The 18,164-nt window shown below is 48.0% G+C and overlaps 1 protein-coding gene across 1 annotated transcript; it reads left to right on the top strand.

Moving 5' to 3' along the window:
• Positions 1–15,765: 15,765 nt before the first annotated feature.
• LOC309452358 (olfactory receptor 14J1-like) lies at positions 15,766–16,680 on the top strand (the record flags this gene model as incomplete). The annotated part of the gene is made up of 1 exon (XM_082076992.1): positions 15,766–16,680. The coding sequence occupies one exon, from the start codon at positions 15,766–15,768 to the stop codon at positions 16,678–16,680; it is 915 nt and encodes a 304-aa protein (XP_081933118.1).
• Positions 16,681–18,164: the final 1,484 nt, after the last annotated feature.

Here is an 18,164-nt window from a genome sequence, read left to right as displayed (position 1 = left end):
ACACATACACAAAGGATACAACTGGAAGCAGAATTTTATTTTATTTTTTTATTTGTATTTATATTTATTTTATTAAAATTACAAATTTTAATAGAAGAAGGAGAAGGAGGAGAGCTGGCTTCTCCTGCAAACTTGCCCTGGGAGAAAGAACCCGAGAAAGCCAGGGCACGAGTGGTGCCTTGCAGGGCAAGAGCAGTGGGCATGAACTGAGCCAAAAGGGCCCAGAGGAGCTCTGACAGGTGGTCATGCTCAATGCTGCAGAGGAAGGCAAAAAAACCCCGGGACCAGCGCCAATCTGCCCCGGGGGAAAATTCCTTCCTGACCCAACACTGGCGATCGGCTGTTCCTGAGCATTGAGCAAGACCTGGTCTGGTCTCTCTCACACAGGGTGGTCATGCCTCCCAGGAGAACACAGAATAACAGAATGATAGAATGATAGGGGTATGATCTCTTCTCTTCTCTCTTCTCTTCTCTTCTCTTCTCTTCTCTTCTCTTCTCTTCTCTTCTCTTCTCTTCTCTTCTCTTCTCTTCTCTTCTCTTCTCTTCTCTTCTCTCTCTTCTCTTCTCTTCTCTTCTCTTCTCTTCTCTCTCTCTTCTCTCTTCTCTTCTCTTCTCTCTCTTTCTTCTCTTCTTCTCTTCTCTTCCTTCTCTTCTCTCTCTTCTCTTCTCTTCTCTCTCTTCTCTTCTCTTCTCTTCTCTTCTCTTCTCTTCTCTTCTCTTCTCTTCTCTCTCTTCTCTTCTCTTCTTCTCTCTCTCTCTCTCTTCTCTCTTCTCTCCTCTTCTCTTCTCTCTTCTCTCTCTTCTCTTCTCTTCTCTCTCTCTTCTTCTTCTCTTCTCTTCTCTTCTCTTCTCTTCTCTTCTCTTCTCTTCTCTTCTCTTCTCTTCTCTTCTCTTCTCTTCTCTTCTCTTCTCTTCTCTTCTTCTTCTCTTCTCTTCTCTTCTCTTCTCTTCTCTTCTCTCTCTTCTCTTCTCTTCTCCTCTCTCTCTCTCCTCTCTCTCTCCTCTCCTCTCCTCTCCTCTCCTCTCCTCTCCTCTCCTCTCCTCTCCTCTCCTCTCCTCTCCTCTCCTCTCCTCTCCTCTCTCTCTCTCTCCTCTTCTCTCTCTCTCTTCTCTTCTCTCTTCTCTTCTCTTCTCTTCTCTTCTCTTCTCTTCTCTTCTCTTCTCTTCTCTTCTCTTCTCTTCTCTTCTCTTCTCTTCTCTTCTCTTCTCTTCTCTTCTCTTCTCTCTCTCTTCTCTTCTTCTCTTCTCTTCTCTTCTCTCTCTTCTTTTTTCTCTCTCTTCTCCTCTTTCTTCACCTCTTCCCTCTCCCTCTTCCTCTTCTCTCTCCCTCTTTTTCTTCCCCCTCCTTTCACTAGCAGTACATGCTGACGAAATCCCTGACAAACACTTGTAACCTTGCCCAGCTTACCCATTCGCTCCATCACCTTGTGGGAAGGAGCCCTGTACCTTCTGGTGGCGGTGAGAGCACCGGGCCCCCTTGAAACCACTCTGCATTCCACTTCCTACAGCTGCTTACCCTGGCTCCCCAGTCCATGAGGACGGTGAGCTCTGCACTGCTCCTCAAGAAGGCATTCCCTTGATTTGCCTCTGCTATCCAGCTGAAAAGGATGTTCATCCATCAGATGAACTTGGAACGCGGCCCTGCTGGGAGATGGTCTTGCAGCAGAGAAACTCCAGCTGCCTCATTCAGGTCTTCCTCCTTCAGCCCCTGTCAAGGGATTCCAGCAGCTCCTCAAGGACTTCCTCTCGCATGTCTTCAGGCTGCCTCCAGGCCAGCTCTGGCAGCAGACACGGGACGCTGCTCCCTTTTATACTGCCCCAGGGCATTGTGACCTCAGCATTGCCCCGTGGTCGCATTGTGACATGGAGGTGACATGGGCCCCCAGTGTCCCACCCCACCCACTGCCCATCCACCCAGCACTCTTTGGAGGAAGGACTTCGGGGTGCTGCTGGCCCCGAGGCTGTCCTTGTGCCCAGGAGGCCCAGGCGGCTGTCCCTGCTCTTGGTGGTCATGCACTGGGCATGGCTGAAACCACCTGGGAATGGCGGTGCCATGAAATTACTGAGGAGGTTATTCAGATACAAAGGAACTTCTTCTCTTTTCCTTTAACGTTACTAAATGAAACTATGAAAAACAATCCTCTAGTACATGCTGGTAATGAATTGCTCTGCAAAAGTGCTGCCATGGGTGCAGGAACCTGCCAGCCTACGTCTATTCCATTCAAGAATCTCAGCATTTTGGTGCCAGCTCCATGTGAAGCCAGGGGCCCTCGCACCTCTCCAGCCGTAGCTCTGATGGATCATCAGGCAGAGTGAGGCTAGAGGTGAATTCCCTTGCCAGGAGCGCCCCCTGTCTAGAGGGTTGTTAGGAGAAAGTCTGTCAGGAGCAAGGACTTCATATCTCAGTGCCTACTTCTGCTGCGCTTTTTTTTCCCAATCCACACACATGAACTGGAAGAAAAATGTAAGGAAATCCATGTTGGTAACACCCATATGGCTAACATATGCTTGCCATTTTAGCCCCAAACTAGAGTCTTTTACAGGAATCCCTTTGCACCACAGGAAGGAGGCAAACTCCATGATTATATCAAACCCATCACATACAAATGAAGAAATCTCAGGGGTAGCATCCCTGCATCTCCCTGGACCCCAGCCTAATTAGACCTGTCACGAGCTCTTTTCTCTGTGGTTTGCATGGTTTAGGTGGCTCGAAAACAGATGGCAATCTTCTCTTTTTTTCTTTGTTGTTTTTTTCTTTTTCCTGGTAAGCTCTTTTGATAGCAAAGGGAAGACCACACAAACCATCATTTTTCTGCTCACGTGTATTATCTAGCACAGTGCAAATCATAGGCTGCTCCCAGTGTTGCCATGTCCTGCTGGAAAACACTCTTAGTGGGGAAAACAAATCCCCAGCCATAGGCTGGGCTGGACAGTGCCAAAAGACCACCATGGCAATAAGACTTGCTTTGAAAAACAAGCGAGCGCAGGTGGCACTGGTGTGCTGGAAAGGTCGGTCATGTTCAGACCTAGAACATTTGGATCCGTTCCCAAAGCACAGCCAGGCAAATGATGACTCTTCCCAAATGAGCAAAAACAGTCCATTGCTGCTATTGCAGTCATGTTTCCTTTTCCTGCCCAAACCAAGATCCACAGTTGGCCATCTGTACAGGGGATGCAAAATGCACTTCAGCCGCAGGGTAAACCTTCCACACCTCATGCGTGACTTGCACCTTTCTCAGAGTTATTTGCCTACCTCAGTGTGTGGCAAGAGGTTCAGAACTTATGAAAGCCTATAAGAGTTACTCTTTTGAGTACTGAAAGAGTAAGGAAGCTACTGTCACTTTGGACATTTTTGTCATACAAACATGGGATAGTGTGTGGTATGTGGTGTGGTGTGTGGCATGGATTTTTTTTTTCTCCTCGTTCTCCTTTTTAGTAATGCCTGAGATCTTTGCTTTGGAAAAAACATACCTAAACAAAAGAATCTGGGAACAAAAGTCCTGATCAGAGACAAGGTCCATCTGGCACAATACTTGATGAGGCCTTCTATGGACAGCTGAGAGTGGCCTCACGGTCTCAGGCCCTGGTTGTTGTGGGTGATTTTAACTTCCCTGATGTTTGCTGGAAGGACCATTCAGCCAGCCAGCCACAGTCCAGGAGGTTCCTCCAGTGCATTGATGAGAACTTCCTCATGCAGATGGTGGAGGAGCCGACTAGGAGAGGTGCACTGCTGGATCTCATCCTCACTAACAAGGAGGGTCTGGTCGAAGCAGTAAAGGTTGAGGGCTGCCTGGGTTGCAGTGACCACAAGATGGTGGAGTTCAGCATCTCGTGTGGCAGGAACAGAATAGCAAGTAGAATTGCAACCCTGGACTTCAGCAGGGCTAACTTTGGCCTTTTCAAGCAATTGCTGGGGGAAATCCCATGGGCAAGACTGCTTGAAGGAAAAGGGGCCCAAGATAGCTGGGTGGCATTCAGAGATTGCTTCTTCCACGCTCAGGATCAGAGCATCCCCACACATAGGAAGTCAAGGAAGGGAGCCAGGAGGCCTGTGTGGTTGAATAGGGATCTGTTGGGTATGCTCAAGCAGAAGAGGAGAGTTTACAGGTCATGGAAGCAGGGGCTGGCCACTTGGGAGGAATATAAGGCTGCTGTTAGAGGATGTAGGAAGGCAGCTAGGATAGCCAAGGCCTCCTTAGAATTACAGCTGGCAAGAGGGGTCAAGGACAGCAAAAAGAACTTTTTCAAATACATAGCAGATAAAACTAATACCAGAGGCGATGTAGGCCCACTGATGAATGGGGTGGGTGCCCTGGTGGCAGAAGATACAGAGAAGGCAGAATTACTGAATGCCTTCTTTGTTTCTGTCTACTCTGCTGGAGGCTGTCCTGGGGAGCCCTGTACCCCTGAGACCCCGGATGAAGCCAGGTCAATGGAGGAGTTTGCTTTAGTCGATGAGGACTGGGTTAGGGAGCAATTAAATAGTCTGGACATTCATAAATCCATGGGTCCAGATGGGATGCATCTGCGGGTGCTGAGGGAGCTGGCTGAAGTCATTGCTGGACCGCTCTCCATCATCTTTGCCAAGTCTTGGGAAACGGGAAAGGTGCCCAAGGATTGGAGGAAAGCAAATGTCACTCCAGTCTTCAAAAAGGGCAAGAAGGAGGACCTGGGTAATTATAGACCGGTCAGCCTCACCTCTGTCCCTGGGAAAGTAATGGAACAGCTTGTCCTTGGTGCCATCTCAAGGCATATCAAGGATAAGAGGGTTATTAGGGGCAGTCAGCATGGCTTTACCAAGGGTAGGTCATGCTTGACCAACCTCATAGCCTTTTATGAGAATGTAACAAGGTGGATGGATGATGGCAGAGCGGTGGATGTGGTCTACCTTGACTTCAGTAAAGCCTTTGACACAGTCTCCCACAGCATCCTCACAGCTAAGTTGAGGAGGTGTGGTCTAGACAATAGAGTTGTGAGGTGGGTTGCAAACTGGCTTAGGGAGAGAAGCCAGAGAGTGGTAGTCAATGGTGTGGAGTCTAGTTGGAGGCCAGTATCTAGTGGAGTGCCTCAGGGGTCAGTACTAGGGCCAATATTATTCAATATATTCATTAACGATTTAGACGAGGGAATAGAGTGAACTATCAGCAAGTTTGCTGATGACACTGAGCTGGGAGGAGTGGCTGACACGCCAGAAGGCTGTGCTGCCATCCAGCGAGACCTGGACAAGCTGGAGAGTTGGGCGGGGAATAATCTAATGAAATTTAACAAGGGAAAGTGTAGAGTCCTGCATCTGGGCAGGAACAACCCCAGGTTCCAGTATAGGTCGGGAAATTACATATTAGAGAGCAGTGTAGGGGAAAGGGACCTGGGGGTCCTGGTGGACAACAGGATGACCATGAGCCAACACTGTGCCCTTGTGGCCAGGAAGGCCAATGGCATCCTGGGGTGGATTACAAGGGGGGTGGTTAGTAGATCGAGAGAGGTCCTCCTTCCCCTCTACTCTGCCCTGGTGAGACCCCATCTGGAGTATTGTGTCCAGTTCTGGGCCCCTCAGTTCCAGAAGGACAGGGAACTGCTGGAGAGGGTCCAGCGTGGGGCAATGAAGATGATTAAGGGGGAGTGGAGCACCTCCCTTATGAAGAAAGGCTGAGGGAGCTGGGTCTCTTTAGTTTGGAGAAGAGGAGGCTAAGGGGGGACCTTATTAATGTTTATAAATATGTAAAGGGTGAGTGCCACAAGGATGCAGCCAAGCTCTTCTCGGTGGCAAACAATGATAGGACAAGGGGTAATGGGATCAAGCTGGAACACAAGAGGTTCCACTTAAATTTGAGAAAAAACTTCTTCTCAGTAAGGGTGACAGACACTGGAACAGGCTGCCCAGGGAGGTTGTGGAGTCTCCTTCTCTGGAGACATTCAAAACCCGCCTGGACATGTTCCTGTGTGACCTCACCTGGGTGTTCCTGCTCCAGCAGGGGGATTGGACTAGATGATCTTTTGAGGTCCCTTCCAATCCCAAACATACTGTGAAACTGTGAAACTATGTTCTAAATTATCACACTCATACTAATTCTGTATGTTAAGATAGAACAAAATTGAAGAACTGTGAAATCCAAGGGCAGAAATTATGGGTAGCAACTAAACCAGGGAAAGGTGGACATGGTGTAGGCTCTGTCTCCTGCCCCAGGGGAGAACAGAATATCCGTTTTACACAAGCTGGTATGTGGGGCTATTCAGATAGAGGGGGAGTGCAAGATCAGTATAAGGAGGAGTTAGTTAAGAGTGCCACTCAGGATTTAAAAAGAGAGCAAGAGAAGCAGAAATTGGTACAGAAAAGCAGTGATTGGTATGAAGAAATAAGGAAAAAAGACAAGGAATTCCAATTACCAACAGTAGGGAAAAACCTGTTTATAGATCTTATGGAAAAGATAGCCCGGGAATTAAATGTCACCTCATGCTGGATATGTGGGGGGTCTCAAATGGCAGAACAGTGGCCTTGGAGAGGAGAGAGTGTAAGCCCAGAAGGATTACTAGTATGGATCCAGCCACCTGGGCCCAAGATGGAAGCTGGGGATACCGTACCCCAATATATATGCTAAACTGAATTATTCGGTTGCAAGCAGTGATTGAAATAACAAGCAACCGCACAGCTGAGGCACTGAATCTCATAGCGAGACAATTGTCTCAAACCAGAGCCACAGTGTACCAAAATTGGGTAGCCTTAGATTATCTTTTAGCTGAAGGGGGGGGGGGGTCTGTGGGAAATGGAATACTTCTGAGTGTTGTTTGGAAACAGATAATAATGGGGAAGCTATAATGAAAATAGCAGAGGAGATAAAACGAGTTGCACACGTACCACTACAGAAATGGAATTCTACACTAACTAACTACTGGTGGGATAACTTATTTGGGGGAGCCTGGTGGAAGAAAATAGGGTTCATGATATTATGTGCATTTCTAGGTTTACTGTTCATGCCATGTATGATCCCGTGCTTTATTTGGTTAATACATTCAGTAGTCCAAGGCATGCAAATCTCAGCCATGCCTATAGATCCTGAAATGGCAACAAAAGGAAGAGGGTATAAATTAATGATTTTAAAAGATAACACAAAATCACAGTGAGGTCTGGTCTTTGCAATATAACCAGCTCCTTTTGCCTGCTGGGCTCAGTGCCTGTCACACCTCACCATTTCAGTCTGTGATCGCGGCATTCCCCGACCTTGGCGCCTTTGGTTCTCTTTTCTCTCTCTCTCCTGCAGGTTGCCCCTCAAGTGCGGCAGGTGAATTGGTTTATATCCTGCACCTAAATTATGCGTTATTAACTAATCTCGACCTCAGGCACTATTGGTGTTACGGCTTAAAGATAACCGGTATCACCTTGACACTGATGCACTTTGTCTTCCATAACTCGGCTGGATGTAATGTATTAAGGACATATAGAGCCTCCCCCACGCGATGCACTCTCCTAACCATCTGGTTATGGTGTGTCCACAAGTCCCTACAATGTTGCACTTCAGTGAATGCTCGCAGGACATAAATTTCCATCAATCTACCCCATTTACTTCCTCTAACTTTCTAAACCACACGGCTAATTTTCAACTAAACGCCCAAAACATTAGCCTATCGTGTTGTATATTTTGTTATTTTCTTTCTCTTATTGGCACTGGAGTTACATTAATAATTCATCAACATATTTCATACATGTGTATGCTAATCCTCTGATAAACCATTAATAATTCATCCAACTTTTTCATTCTTTTCTTGTTTATTTTTCCACCCTTCTTTGCATTCAATACTAACCAATTTTAAGCCGCACTTTTTACCATCCCAATAAATGAACTTCGCCCCAAGCCCTAACCAATTTAAGCCGCATTTTCTATCATCCATACACACATCAAGCTTCGCCCCAAGCACTAGCCAATTTTAAGCTACACAGACAACCAGTGAGCAACAAACACAAACAAACAAACAAACAAACAAAATGTCCCTGTAGCTTACAATTAAAGCATGGCACTGAAGATGCCAAGACGGCCCCACGCCCACCCAGGGACAAAAGACTTAGTCCTAACCTTACCATTAGTTCTCGCTAGACATACACATGCAAGTATCCGCGCCCCAGTGTAAATGCCCTTGACTCCTACACCGTAGGCAAAAGGACCCGGCATCAGGCACACCCATAGCAGCCCAAGACGCCTTGCTTAGCCACACCCCCACGGGTACTCAGCAGTAATTAACATTAAGCAGTAAGTGTAAACTTGACTTAGTTATAGCAACTCAGGGTTGGTAAATCTTGTGCCAGCCACCGCAGTCACACAAGAGACCCAAACTAATCATTCGCAGCGTAAAGAGTGGACTCATGCTTATCACATTAATTAAGGTCAAAATGTAGCTGAGCTGTCATAAGCTTAAGATACACTTAAAACCACCCTAAAGATGGCCCTAATTCGTATGACTTACTAAACTCCACGAAAGCCAGGGCACAAACTGGGATTAGATACCCCACTATGCCTGGCCCTAAATCTTGGTGCTCTATACAACCAAAGCATCCGCCTGAGAACTACGAGCACAAACGCTTAAAACTCTAAGGACTTGGCGGTGCCCCAAACCCACCTAGAGGAGCCTGTTCTATAATCGATAACCCACGATACACCCGACCACTTCTTGCCAAAAACAGCCTACATACCGCCATCGCCAACTCACCTCTTCTGAGAGTGCCACAGTGAGCACAATCGCCCTAACCCCGCCAACAAGACAGGTCAAGGTATAGCCTATGAAGTGGAAGAAATGGGCTACATTTTCTAGCTTAGAAAATCTCACAAAAGGGGGCATGAAACAGCCCCTAGAAGGCGGATTTATCAGTAAAGCGGGATAACATAAGCCCCCTTTAAGCTGGCTCTGAGGCACGTGCATACCGCCCGTCACCCTCCTCACAAGCTCTAAACTACCAATAAATAATACGCCCACTTGCTAAAGATGAGGTAAGTCGTAACAAGGTGAGTGTACCGGAAGGTACACTTAGCACACCAAGATGTAGCTATAATATGAAAGCATTCAGCTTACACCTGAAAGATGCCTGCCACACATCAGGTTGTCTTGAAGCCAACTCTAGCCCAATCCCCCACAACCAGACATGCATAAAAAAATCTACTAAATCTTTAAACTAAAATATTCTTCCAACTCAGTATAGGTGATAGAAAGGTCATTAGGCGCTCTAGAGATCCGTACCATAAGGGAAAGATGAAATAACAGTGAACAAGCCAAGCAATAAACAGCAAAGATAAACCCTTGTACCTCTTGCATCATGATCTAGCCAGAACAACCAAGCAAAGCGGACTTAAGCTTGCCACCCCGAAACCTAAGTGAGCTACTTGTAAGCAGCTATCCCTGAGCAAACCCGTCTCTGTTGCAAAAGAGTGGGATGACTTGCTAGTAGAGGTGAAAAGCCAATCGAGCTGGGTGATAGCTGGTTACCTGTAAAATGAATCTAAGTTCAACCTTGATATCTCCTCCAGGAACCCTCAGACACCCCAATGAAGATTATCAAGAGTAATTTAAAGGGGGTACAGCTCCTTTAAAAAAGGGTATAACCTCCCCTAGCGGATAATTAACAACCTTGTACATAACAATTGTGGGCCTTTAAGCAGCCACCAACAAAGAGTGCGTCAAAGCTTCATTTCTACAAAAATCCTAAACCCATAGGACTCCCTTCTCACTAACAGGTCAACCTATATCCATAGGAGAGTTAATGCTAAAATGAGTAACTAGGGTAGACCCCCTCTCAAGCACAAACTTACATCCACACATTATTAACAGATAACTAATACTCCTGCTACAACAAGAATTACGTATTTCACTCTCTGTTACCCCGACCCAGGAGCGCCTACTAGAGAGATTAAAATCTGTAAAAGGAACTAGGCAAATCTCAAGGCCCGACTGTTTACCAAAAACATAGCCTTCAGCCGAACCAAGTATTGAAGGTGATGCATGCCCAGTGACTCTATGTTCAACGTCTGCGGTATCCTAACTGTGCGAAGGTAGCGCAATCAATTGTCCCATAAATCGAGACTTGTATGAATGGCTAAACTAGATCTTAACTGTCTCTTACAGATAATCAGTGAAATTGGTCTTCCTGTGCAAAAGCAGGAATGAATACATAAGACGAGAAGACCCTGTGGAACTTAAAAATCAGCAGCCAACTCGTAACAAAACTTAACCCACTAGGCTCACCGCTAACAAGATGCTGGCTCGCATTTTTCGGTTGGGGTGACCTTGGAGAAAAACAAACCCTCCAAAAACAAGACCACCACCTCTTAACTAAGAGCAACGCCTCAACGTACTAACAGTAACCAGACCCAATATAATTGACCAATGGACCAAGCTACCCCAGGGATAACAGCGCAATCTCCACCAAGAGCCCATATCGACGAGGAGGTTTACGACCTCGATGTTGGATCAGGACAACCTAATGGTGCAGCCGCTATTAAGGGTTCGTTTGTTCAACGATTAATAGTCCTACGTGATCTGAGTTCAGACCAGTGTAATCCAGGTCGGTTTCTATCTATGTTGAACTTTTCCTAGTACAAAAGGACCGGAAAAGTGACGCCAATGCTTCAACACACACCCCCTCCCTAAGTAATGAACTCAACTAAATTACAAAGAGATCCCACACGACGCCCAATCCTAGAAAAGGATCGCTAGCGTGGCAGAGTTTGGTAAATGCAAAAGGCTTAAGCCCTTTACCCAGAGGTTCAAGTCCTCTCCCTAGCTCACTATCCTCCATGATCATAGCCTACCTTATCATATCACTATCATATGCAGTACCAATCCTAATCGCCGTAGCATTCTTAACACTAGTAGAACGGAAAGTCCTAAGCTATATACAAGCTCGAAAAGGCCCAAACATTGTAGGGCCTTTTGGACTTCTCCAACCAGTGGCAGATGGTGTTAAACTATTCATTAAAGAGCCTATCCGCCCGTCTACCTCCTCTCCAATTCTTTTTATCATAACCCCTATACTAGCCCTCTTCCTAGCCATTACAATTTGAATTACCCTCCCCCTCCCCTTCTCCTTTACTGACCTTAACTTAGGTCTCCTTGTTTTCTGGAGATCCAGTGTGTTACATCTAGGATCAAATTCACAGATTCATTTCCACCCGCAACTGGGTAAGTTGAGGTGGGGGGGGTGTTATGAAAATACGATACGCCCTCAAAAACCCCGCAAAAATCTAAACCAGGCAGGTCTTTCACATCTCAAAATTGACAATTTAACTTGTGAACATTTTGATCATTGTCATGAGTCTGTACAGCTGCTGGAAATGGAAATAGGAATGTCCTTTTGTTTGCTCAGCATGGAAAGCCCCAGGCAACCCTGTGCATAGTCTGCATAAGCAAGTTACCTGACGGAAGTTGCATTATTGGTGGAAGAAGAAATGCTGAAAGGATCTACAGAAGCATGCTTTTGATTGGCAAAGTGTCTGCCAGTGTCTAGGATGAGGCTGATATTATGTAGGGTTTTTCTTTGCTCGAAGACAGAAGAGACTACTCAGTGGAGAGCAACTCTTGCTCATCAGGATTAGCCCAGGTGCTTTGTCTTGCTTTGTGTCTTATGTTCTCAGGACTCACCTCAAGTGTTTTTATCTCTAGAAAGTTCCTAGAGAAAGTGATTTGCTTGCTTGTGAGAGGCACTTATCTCAGCAAGTGCAAATATCCTCCCCATAGAGGGTGGTGAATCGTGGCTGGGGCGTCTCCTAAACAGACCAGCTGAGGGGTTGTTGAAGCTCTAACCCAGCCTGCTCCGAGGGAAGTGGGTTAATGTCCTCCTTTTGCCTGGGGAGGGGAAAATAGGTATATTAAAAATCAGATCTAGTGCAAGCACAAGGCAGTTTTCATTGGAAAAAAAGGAAACTTTGCAGTCAGACAGAGCAGAAAGTGTAACCCCAAGTTTTGTTCTATTTCCAGCACCTGATCAGCACATCAAGGTGAGTAGGTATCTGTCATTAGTGAATGCACTAAAGGAGGAGCTTAAAAAATCATCACCCTGAAGTTAAAAATAAGACATATAAGAAATGCAGTTGAAGAGGGAGGACAAGAGACACAGAGATTATCAGTTCTTTCACTTATTAAATTAATCAGTGTCCACACAGTGTCTTTGTTTCTCCTTTAACTGTTCCTGCAGTAGTAACAGCTCATTATGGGGCCCTTGAATTGCCTTACAGGTCTGGACTAGAGTTCTGATCTGGGCTGTTGCTGTGCCTGGAGGCTGCTGTCCTTGCAGAGCAGATGAACTCATTTCTGCCACCCTGTCTGGCAGTTCATTCCATCCGTGTCACAGCTCTGTCTGCAGCACTGACAGCTCCAGCTCCCCCAGTCAGGTCCCTGGCTGAGGACATTTCCTCACATCTGGGCTGAACCACCCCAGCTGTGGCACCAGCCCAGCTCTGACCTGCCACAAGAAACCTGGTACCAAGTGTCCAAGAGCCCATGTGTGCAAAGGCTTTGCTGCAGAGCACAGACATGACATGGCCAAAGACTGATGAATGTCTCTCTAGACCGAGTAGTGTAAAACCAGAACAAAATGCCTGAACTCATTCAACTGAAGATATTCCTCCCTTAGCCTGGAGAAATTAAACCCTTTGCTGTAACATTCCTGGTGTCCTGTCTAATGATGGGACAAGAAAAGATGATTGTCACGTTAGCAATCAAGACACATAACCACGGGCGTAGTTATATGCGGTGCTTTATTCCAGCACTGGGAAAACAGGGGTTCACACCCAAAGCTGGCTTTAACCACTGATTTGAACTTCACTACATTTATACAATTTGGTCACATACATATTCATTACAATTCTTGACAACCATTAGCATATTCCACACCTATTCTAACACAAACTGTCTATCTAAGCGATGCTAAGTAACATTCGCATGTTTATCAGTTGTTAAAGTAACAGTCACATGTTTAGCAGCTGTTTCTCAGTTACCTGTTTTTAAAGAATAGGTCATAAATCTATGTCAATTTTAAGAATAGGGTATGGTCATATAAGATCATGCTTGAATGCACATCTACTTGGATACAACCCGAAAAACTTCAAAGTAAAGCAAAAACCTTGGTCACAGCATCAAGCAAAAACCAAACACAGGAAAACCCTGCATACAGTAAAAGTTAGCTCAACTAGATACAGTAAAAGTTAGCTCAACTACAACAGTCATACCAATTTATTTTTTAAAATGAAAAATACAATGCTGGAAAGAAGTGTCTCTGAAGAGGAGAGAGAATCAACATCACTGATTACTTCAACTTCAAAGTTGTGCCACTAGAGCCCCAGGGACACCTGGAGGAGCCCAGAGGGGACAGAGAAAGGGACATCATGGGCTGCTCCTGTGCTGCTGAGCTGGGCTGGGCTCCTGGGACACAGGGAGCTCATGGCAGCGGCAGCGCTGCAGAGAGACAGCTCTGCCCAGGAGCAGCTCCTCTGCACACGCAGCAGGGCTGAGGGCTCTGCCTGCAGCACCGAGGGCACAGGAGCCAGGCACAGAGAGGGAAACGCAATCTGGGGTGGGAGGATGCTGAGAGGTCACTTGGAGAGAAATCTTCAGTTATATGAAGCTTGTGGCTGCAGGACATTGCATCTGCAAATCTTGGTAGGATCTCAGAAAGCTGTCACATTGCAGAGCCTGCGAGAGATGTAAGTACAGCTCTCAGAGATTCTCTGATGCAGAGGAGACGACGTGCTGCAGAGCAGGGATTGCCTTCTGCACTGTCAGAGTGACAAGACGTGAATGCTGCTTTCTCCCCAGGATGGCTGTGAGGTGTAAATGTGCAGGCAGGGGTGCCCAGGGCTGTCCTGCAGAGCAGGGTCCCTGCACCCCGGGGCTGTGCTGGGACAGGGACTCTGCCACCTGCCAGGGTCAGGGCTGAGCCTGCCCAGGAGATCCCAACAACACGAGGGGAGAAGCTGTCGTGTGAAGGAGCAAACCGTATTGTGCATGAAAGGTGCTTCTGCTGTGGAGAGGGTGCTGTGTGGGTCAGGGCTGCTAACACATCCAGATCACCCCCAGCATTTTTCCAAGGCGATGCCCCAGTGACAAGATCAATGTAAGGATTAGCAGACAGATAAAGAGCTTTCCTGAGCCTGTCTTTTCAGTTTCCTCTCCCAAGGGGTGAGGGGTGCAGGAAAGGATAAAATGAAAATGAGCTCTCATGCTTAAACAAGTCACTGAGACTCCTGAACTGCAACTGTGAGTGATCAGTACAGCTGCCAGAAGGCTCATGACATCCCTTCACCACCGCTCTGCCTGTGCACAGCACCTGCATCACCTTGGCTGGACCCGTCAGCCTTAGTCTGACCTGTCCTGTTTTCCAGCCTGCAGACAGGAAGATGCCCCCAGGCAGTGCTCTGTGAACAGGCAGGATCTGTAGGGCCAGGGGGAGGGCACAGAGGGTGGGATGGTCTGTGAGCACTGATAAGGAAGAGACATGGACAGGGAAACACGTCCCAGGGGAGAATCTCCAGGCAGCAGGGAAATGATCAGAAATGAGAGGAAACCAAACCCAGAATGGTTATGAGAGGGAGAACAGAGAAAAGTCCCTGTGACCCTCTGCAGGTCAGATCCCTCCTGTGAGCAGCCCCCTCACCTTCTCCCCCACCCAGCAAAGCCTCTGCCCTCAGGGCCGGGGGCTCCAAGGCATGAAGCAGCTCCTGTGCAGCCAGAGCTGCAGTTCCTCTGCAGAGCACAGGGGCTGAGAGCAGCTGCCCGGCAGTGTTGGTGTCTGGGAGGTGGCTGCACAGCTGGGGAAGGGTGACGCTGTCTGAGTGCCCGGCTGCCTCTGCCCTGGCCTCTCTCACATCCACCCTCACCGCATTTTCCTTCTTGCTCCCCTGCTCTGGGTCACGCCTGTTGGGATCTTGTTCTTGCTGTCAGGCTCTCTGGGGATGGCAGTTTCAGCTGCAGAGTCACAGCCTGATCTTGTGGGTCCTTTCCTGCAGGTGTGTCCATGGGCACACGTGTCCCAGCTTTGCTCTGACCTGTGGGGTGTGGGCAATGCAGTCTGTGGGGCTGGGGAATGAGCTGTGTGTGTCCTGGGCTAAATGTGGGGTGCTGAGACCTTAGGAAAGGGTGAGACCTGTCATGGTCTGAGGTGGATCCCTCTGCTCTCAGCAGTGCCTGGTGGCTTTTCAGGTTAACGTGGGAGTATGATCAGCCTCCATCTCAGAAAGGTGCCAGCCCAGGGCAGCTGGAGCAAGACAGAGGGACAGACCAGCTGCCCTCACTCTGCGCTGACCCACAGGCACCCTCTGGTCTCACAGGACTCGCTCTGTTCTCCCTGAGTGCAGCAGAAATGCTGAGGGTTTCTGACACCCAACAACACTCCGCAGTGAATATGGGGGGAGATGTAAAAATACCTCGAAATCTTAAACTACCTTCACCATCTCTTGTTCCTTATCACTGGGAAAACAAGTGCTGGCAGCCCTTCTGTATTAGCAGAACCAAGATAGTCCCCACCGTTCCTGTGGCCCCACTTCTGCCCAGCTGGGCTGACTCATCGAGAGCCCATGGGCAGAGACCCTGCTCTTGGTTGCTCATTTTCCAGCACCGAACAGGGCTCCAGGCACAGTGCTGAAGAATGTTCTCTTAGAAAATCAAAAGGGTGTCTGTGTGTGACAGGGGAGGGTCTATGGGAGTTGGTTTCATTTTTGTCAGAGAACACTTCCCTGGCTTCACACTGTCATTTTTTTTCTCATGACAGCACCCCATGTTCAGGAAAAGCAAATGTCCAACAGCAGCTCCATCAGCCAGTTCCTCCTCCTGCCGTTCACAGACACACGGGAGCTGCAGCTCTTGCACTTCTGGCTCTTCCTGGGCATCTACCTGGCTGCCCTCCTGGGCAACGGCCTCATCATCACCACCATAGCCTGGGACCAGCACCTCCACACCCCCATGTACTTCTTCCTGCTCAACCTCGCCCTCCTTGACATGGGCACCATCTCCACCATTCTCCCCAAGTCCATGGCCAATTCCCTCTGGGATTCCAGGGCCATCTCATACTTGGGATGTGCAACACAGCTATTTTTATTTCTCTTCTTGCTCACAGCAGAGTATTGTCTCCTCACCATCATGTCATACGACCGCTACGTTGCCATCTGCAAACCCCTGCACTACGGGACCCTCCTGGGCAGCAGAGCTTGTGTCCACATGGCAGCAGCTGCCTGGGCCACTGGGTTTCTCACTGCTCTGCTGCACACGACCAATACATTTTCACTGCCCCTGTGCAAGGGCAATGCCCTGGGCCAGTTCTTCTGTGAAATCCCCCAGATCCTCAAGCTCTCCTGCTCACACTCCTATCTCAGGGAACTTGGGTTTCTTGTGTTTAGTCTGTTAATCGGTTTTGGCTGTTTTGTGTTCATTGTGGTGTCCTATGTGCAGATCTTCAGGGCCGTGCTGAGGATCCCCTCTGAGCAGGGACGGCACAAAGCCTTTTCCACCTGTCTCCCTCACCTGGCCGTGGTCTCCCTGTTTGTTAGCACAGGCATGTTTGCCTACCTGAAGCCCCCCTCCATCTCCTCCTCATCCCTGGACCTGCTGGTGTCTGTTCTGTACTCAGTGGTGCCTCCAGTAGTGAACCCCCTCATCTACAGCATGAGGAACCAGGAGCTCAAGGATGCCCTCTGGAAACTCATATCTTAGTGTTTTCTGAAGCAATAAATTGCCCTTCTGCTTCTACTTAGCAGTTTTAATGTAACTAGTTACAGGTCCAGCCTCTCGTCTCTATTTTCTGTTGTCATTGACATTGGTTTTGATGTGATAATATTGTCATCCCCTTTCTAAATTGCTGTCTGTTTTTCTTTTATAACCACTGGTTGTGTAAATGAGGAGCCATGATCTGTGTGTATTTAAACAAAATAAAGGGTTCTGTAGTGACACTATATCACTATGTCCTTCACTATATTCTTCCTGCAAGGCCTTTTGAATCTGCAGGGACAGTTTCTCTGATGGAATAAGAAGAAAAGAGTCCATCCTGGCAGCACTGCCAAGAAGCAGCAGCGCTTGTTCTTCCAGAGCTGTTCTGGCTCCACTCCCACACTCTCCTTCTCATCCCTTGTGTTGGTGCAAGGCCTGAGTGCTCTGACAGCTTGGTCACTGTCCTGCTGTGTGTCAGTCCTGTGAGCACAGGCAGGGACAGGCAATGGGTACTGCTGTGACAGAGCTGGCCCCAGAACAGGCTTTCCAGATAGAAACATGATCTCATCAGGGCAGTGCATGATGGTTTATATCTTCTTGCAAAGTTTCTCTAAAGCATATTCCTACCAAAGTCACCCACAGATGATACACCAGTGTGCAGCTGAACAGTGTGTGTGTGCAGGGCTGGCACACAGCAGTGTCCTCTCACAGCCAGGCTCCTGCCAGAAACCTGCAGGACCAGCAGAGCAGGGGCTGGGCTGTGCCCCTGTGCACTGGATACCCCATAGAAGGAGCCTCAGGTCAGTCATCATGGACTGGCCCCTCACAACCACCATTATCAATACTGGCCTTTCACCCAGAGGATCTGTTCTTCCCTCCATGGATAGACACTCAATGTATAGTTCAGCAGTCTGTGTTGCTTTGTACAGATGAGATGTGAGCACTCACATCATGTACGTGAGGTGACATGAACACGAGTGAGCACAAACACCATCAACTGTTCCTTGGGGTTCCATGAAGACCTGTGGCACACACAAGGTCCTGAGGTCACTTCCTGTTGGAAGTAACACCCCATGGGAAACTGCCTGAATGCAGCACTGGGTTGTGCTTCCTTAACTGAGCTCCCCGTGTCCATTGCTCATGATGTAGGACATCTCAGATGAGTGCAGAGCAGGGTGACACACCACAGGGCTGAGGTGTCTCCCACCCCTTTGTAGTGGCAACTAGAGGCCAGAGGGACACTGTGACTCCTGCCTCTGTGTGTAAAAGGGACAGACTCTGTCTCTAAGCATCCCTGGGTGCAGAAGGAGTCCTGAGACCAACTCAGATATGGAGGCCTGATGGAACCCTGGCATTTCTGTGTGTGACTCCAGGAATGAACCTCAGTGGCCCAGTGACATTCATCTCAGCTGCTGGGACAGGCTCATTGCAAGTGCTCCTGTCTGCTCTGTCATCCTTGCCTGTGATTCTGGATTGTGCTCTCAAAAGTA

Source organism: Streptopelia decaocto (genome assembly GCF_964273445.1).
Source record: "Streptopelia decaocto genome assembly, contig: HAP1_SCAFFOLD_75, whole genome shotgun sequence".
In the NCBI taxonomy this organism is placed as follows: Eukaryota; Metazoa; Chordata; class Aves; order Columbiformes; family Columbidae; genus Streptopelia; species Streptopelia decaocto.
The sequence above is the reverse complement of the archived record's forward strand: the minus strand, read 5'-3'. Positions and strand labels throughout refer to the sequence as shown.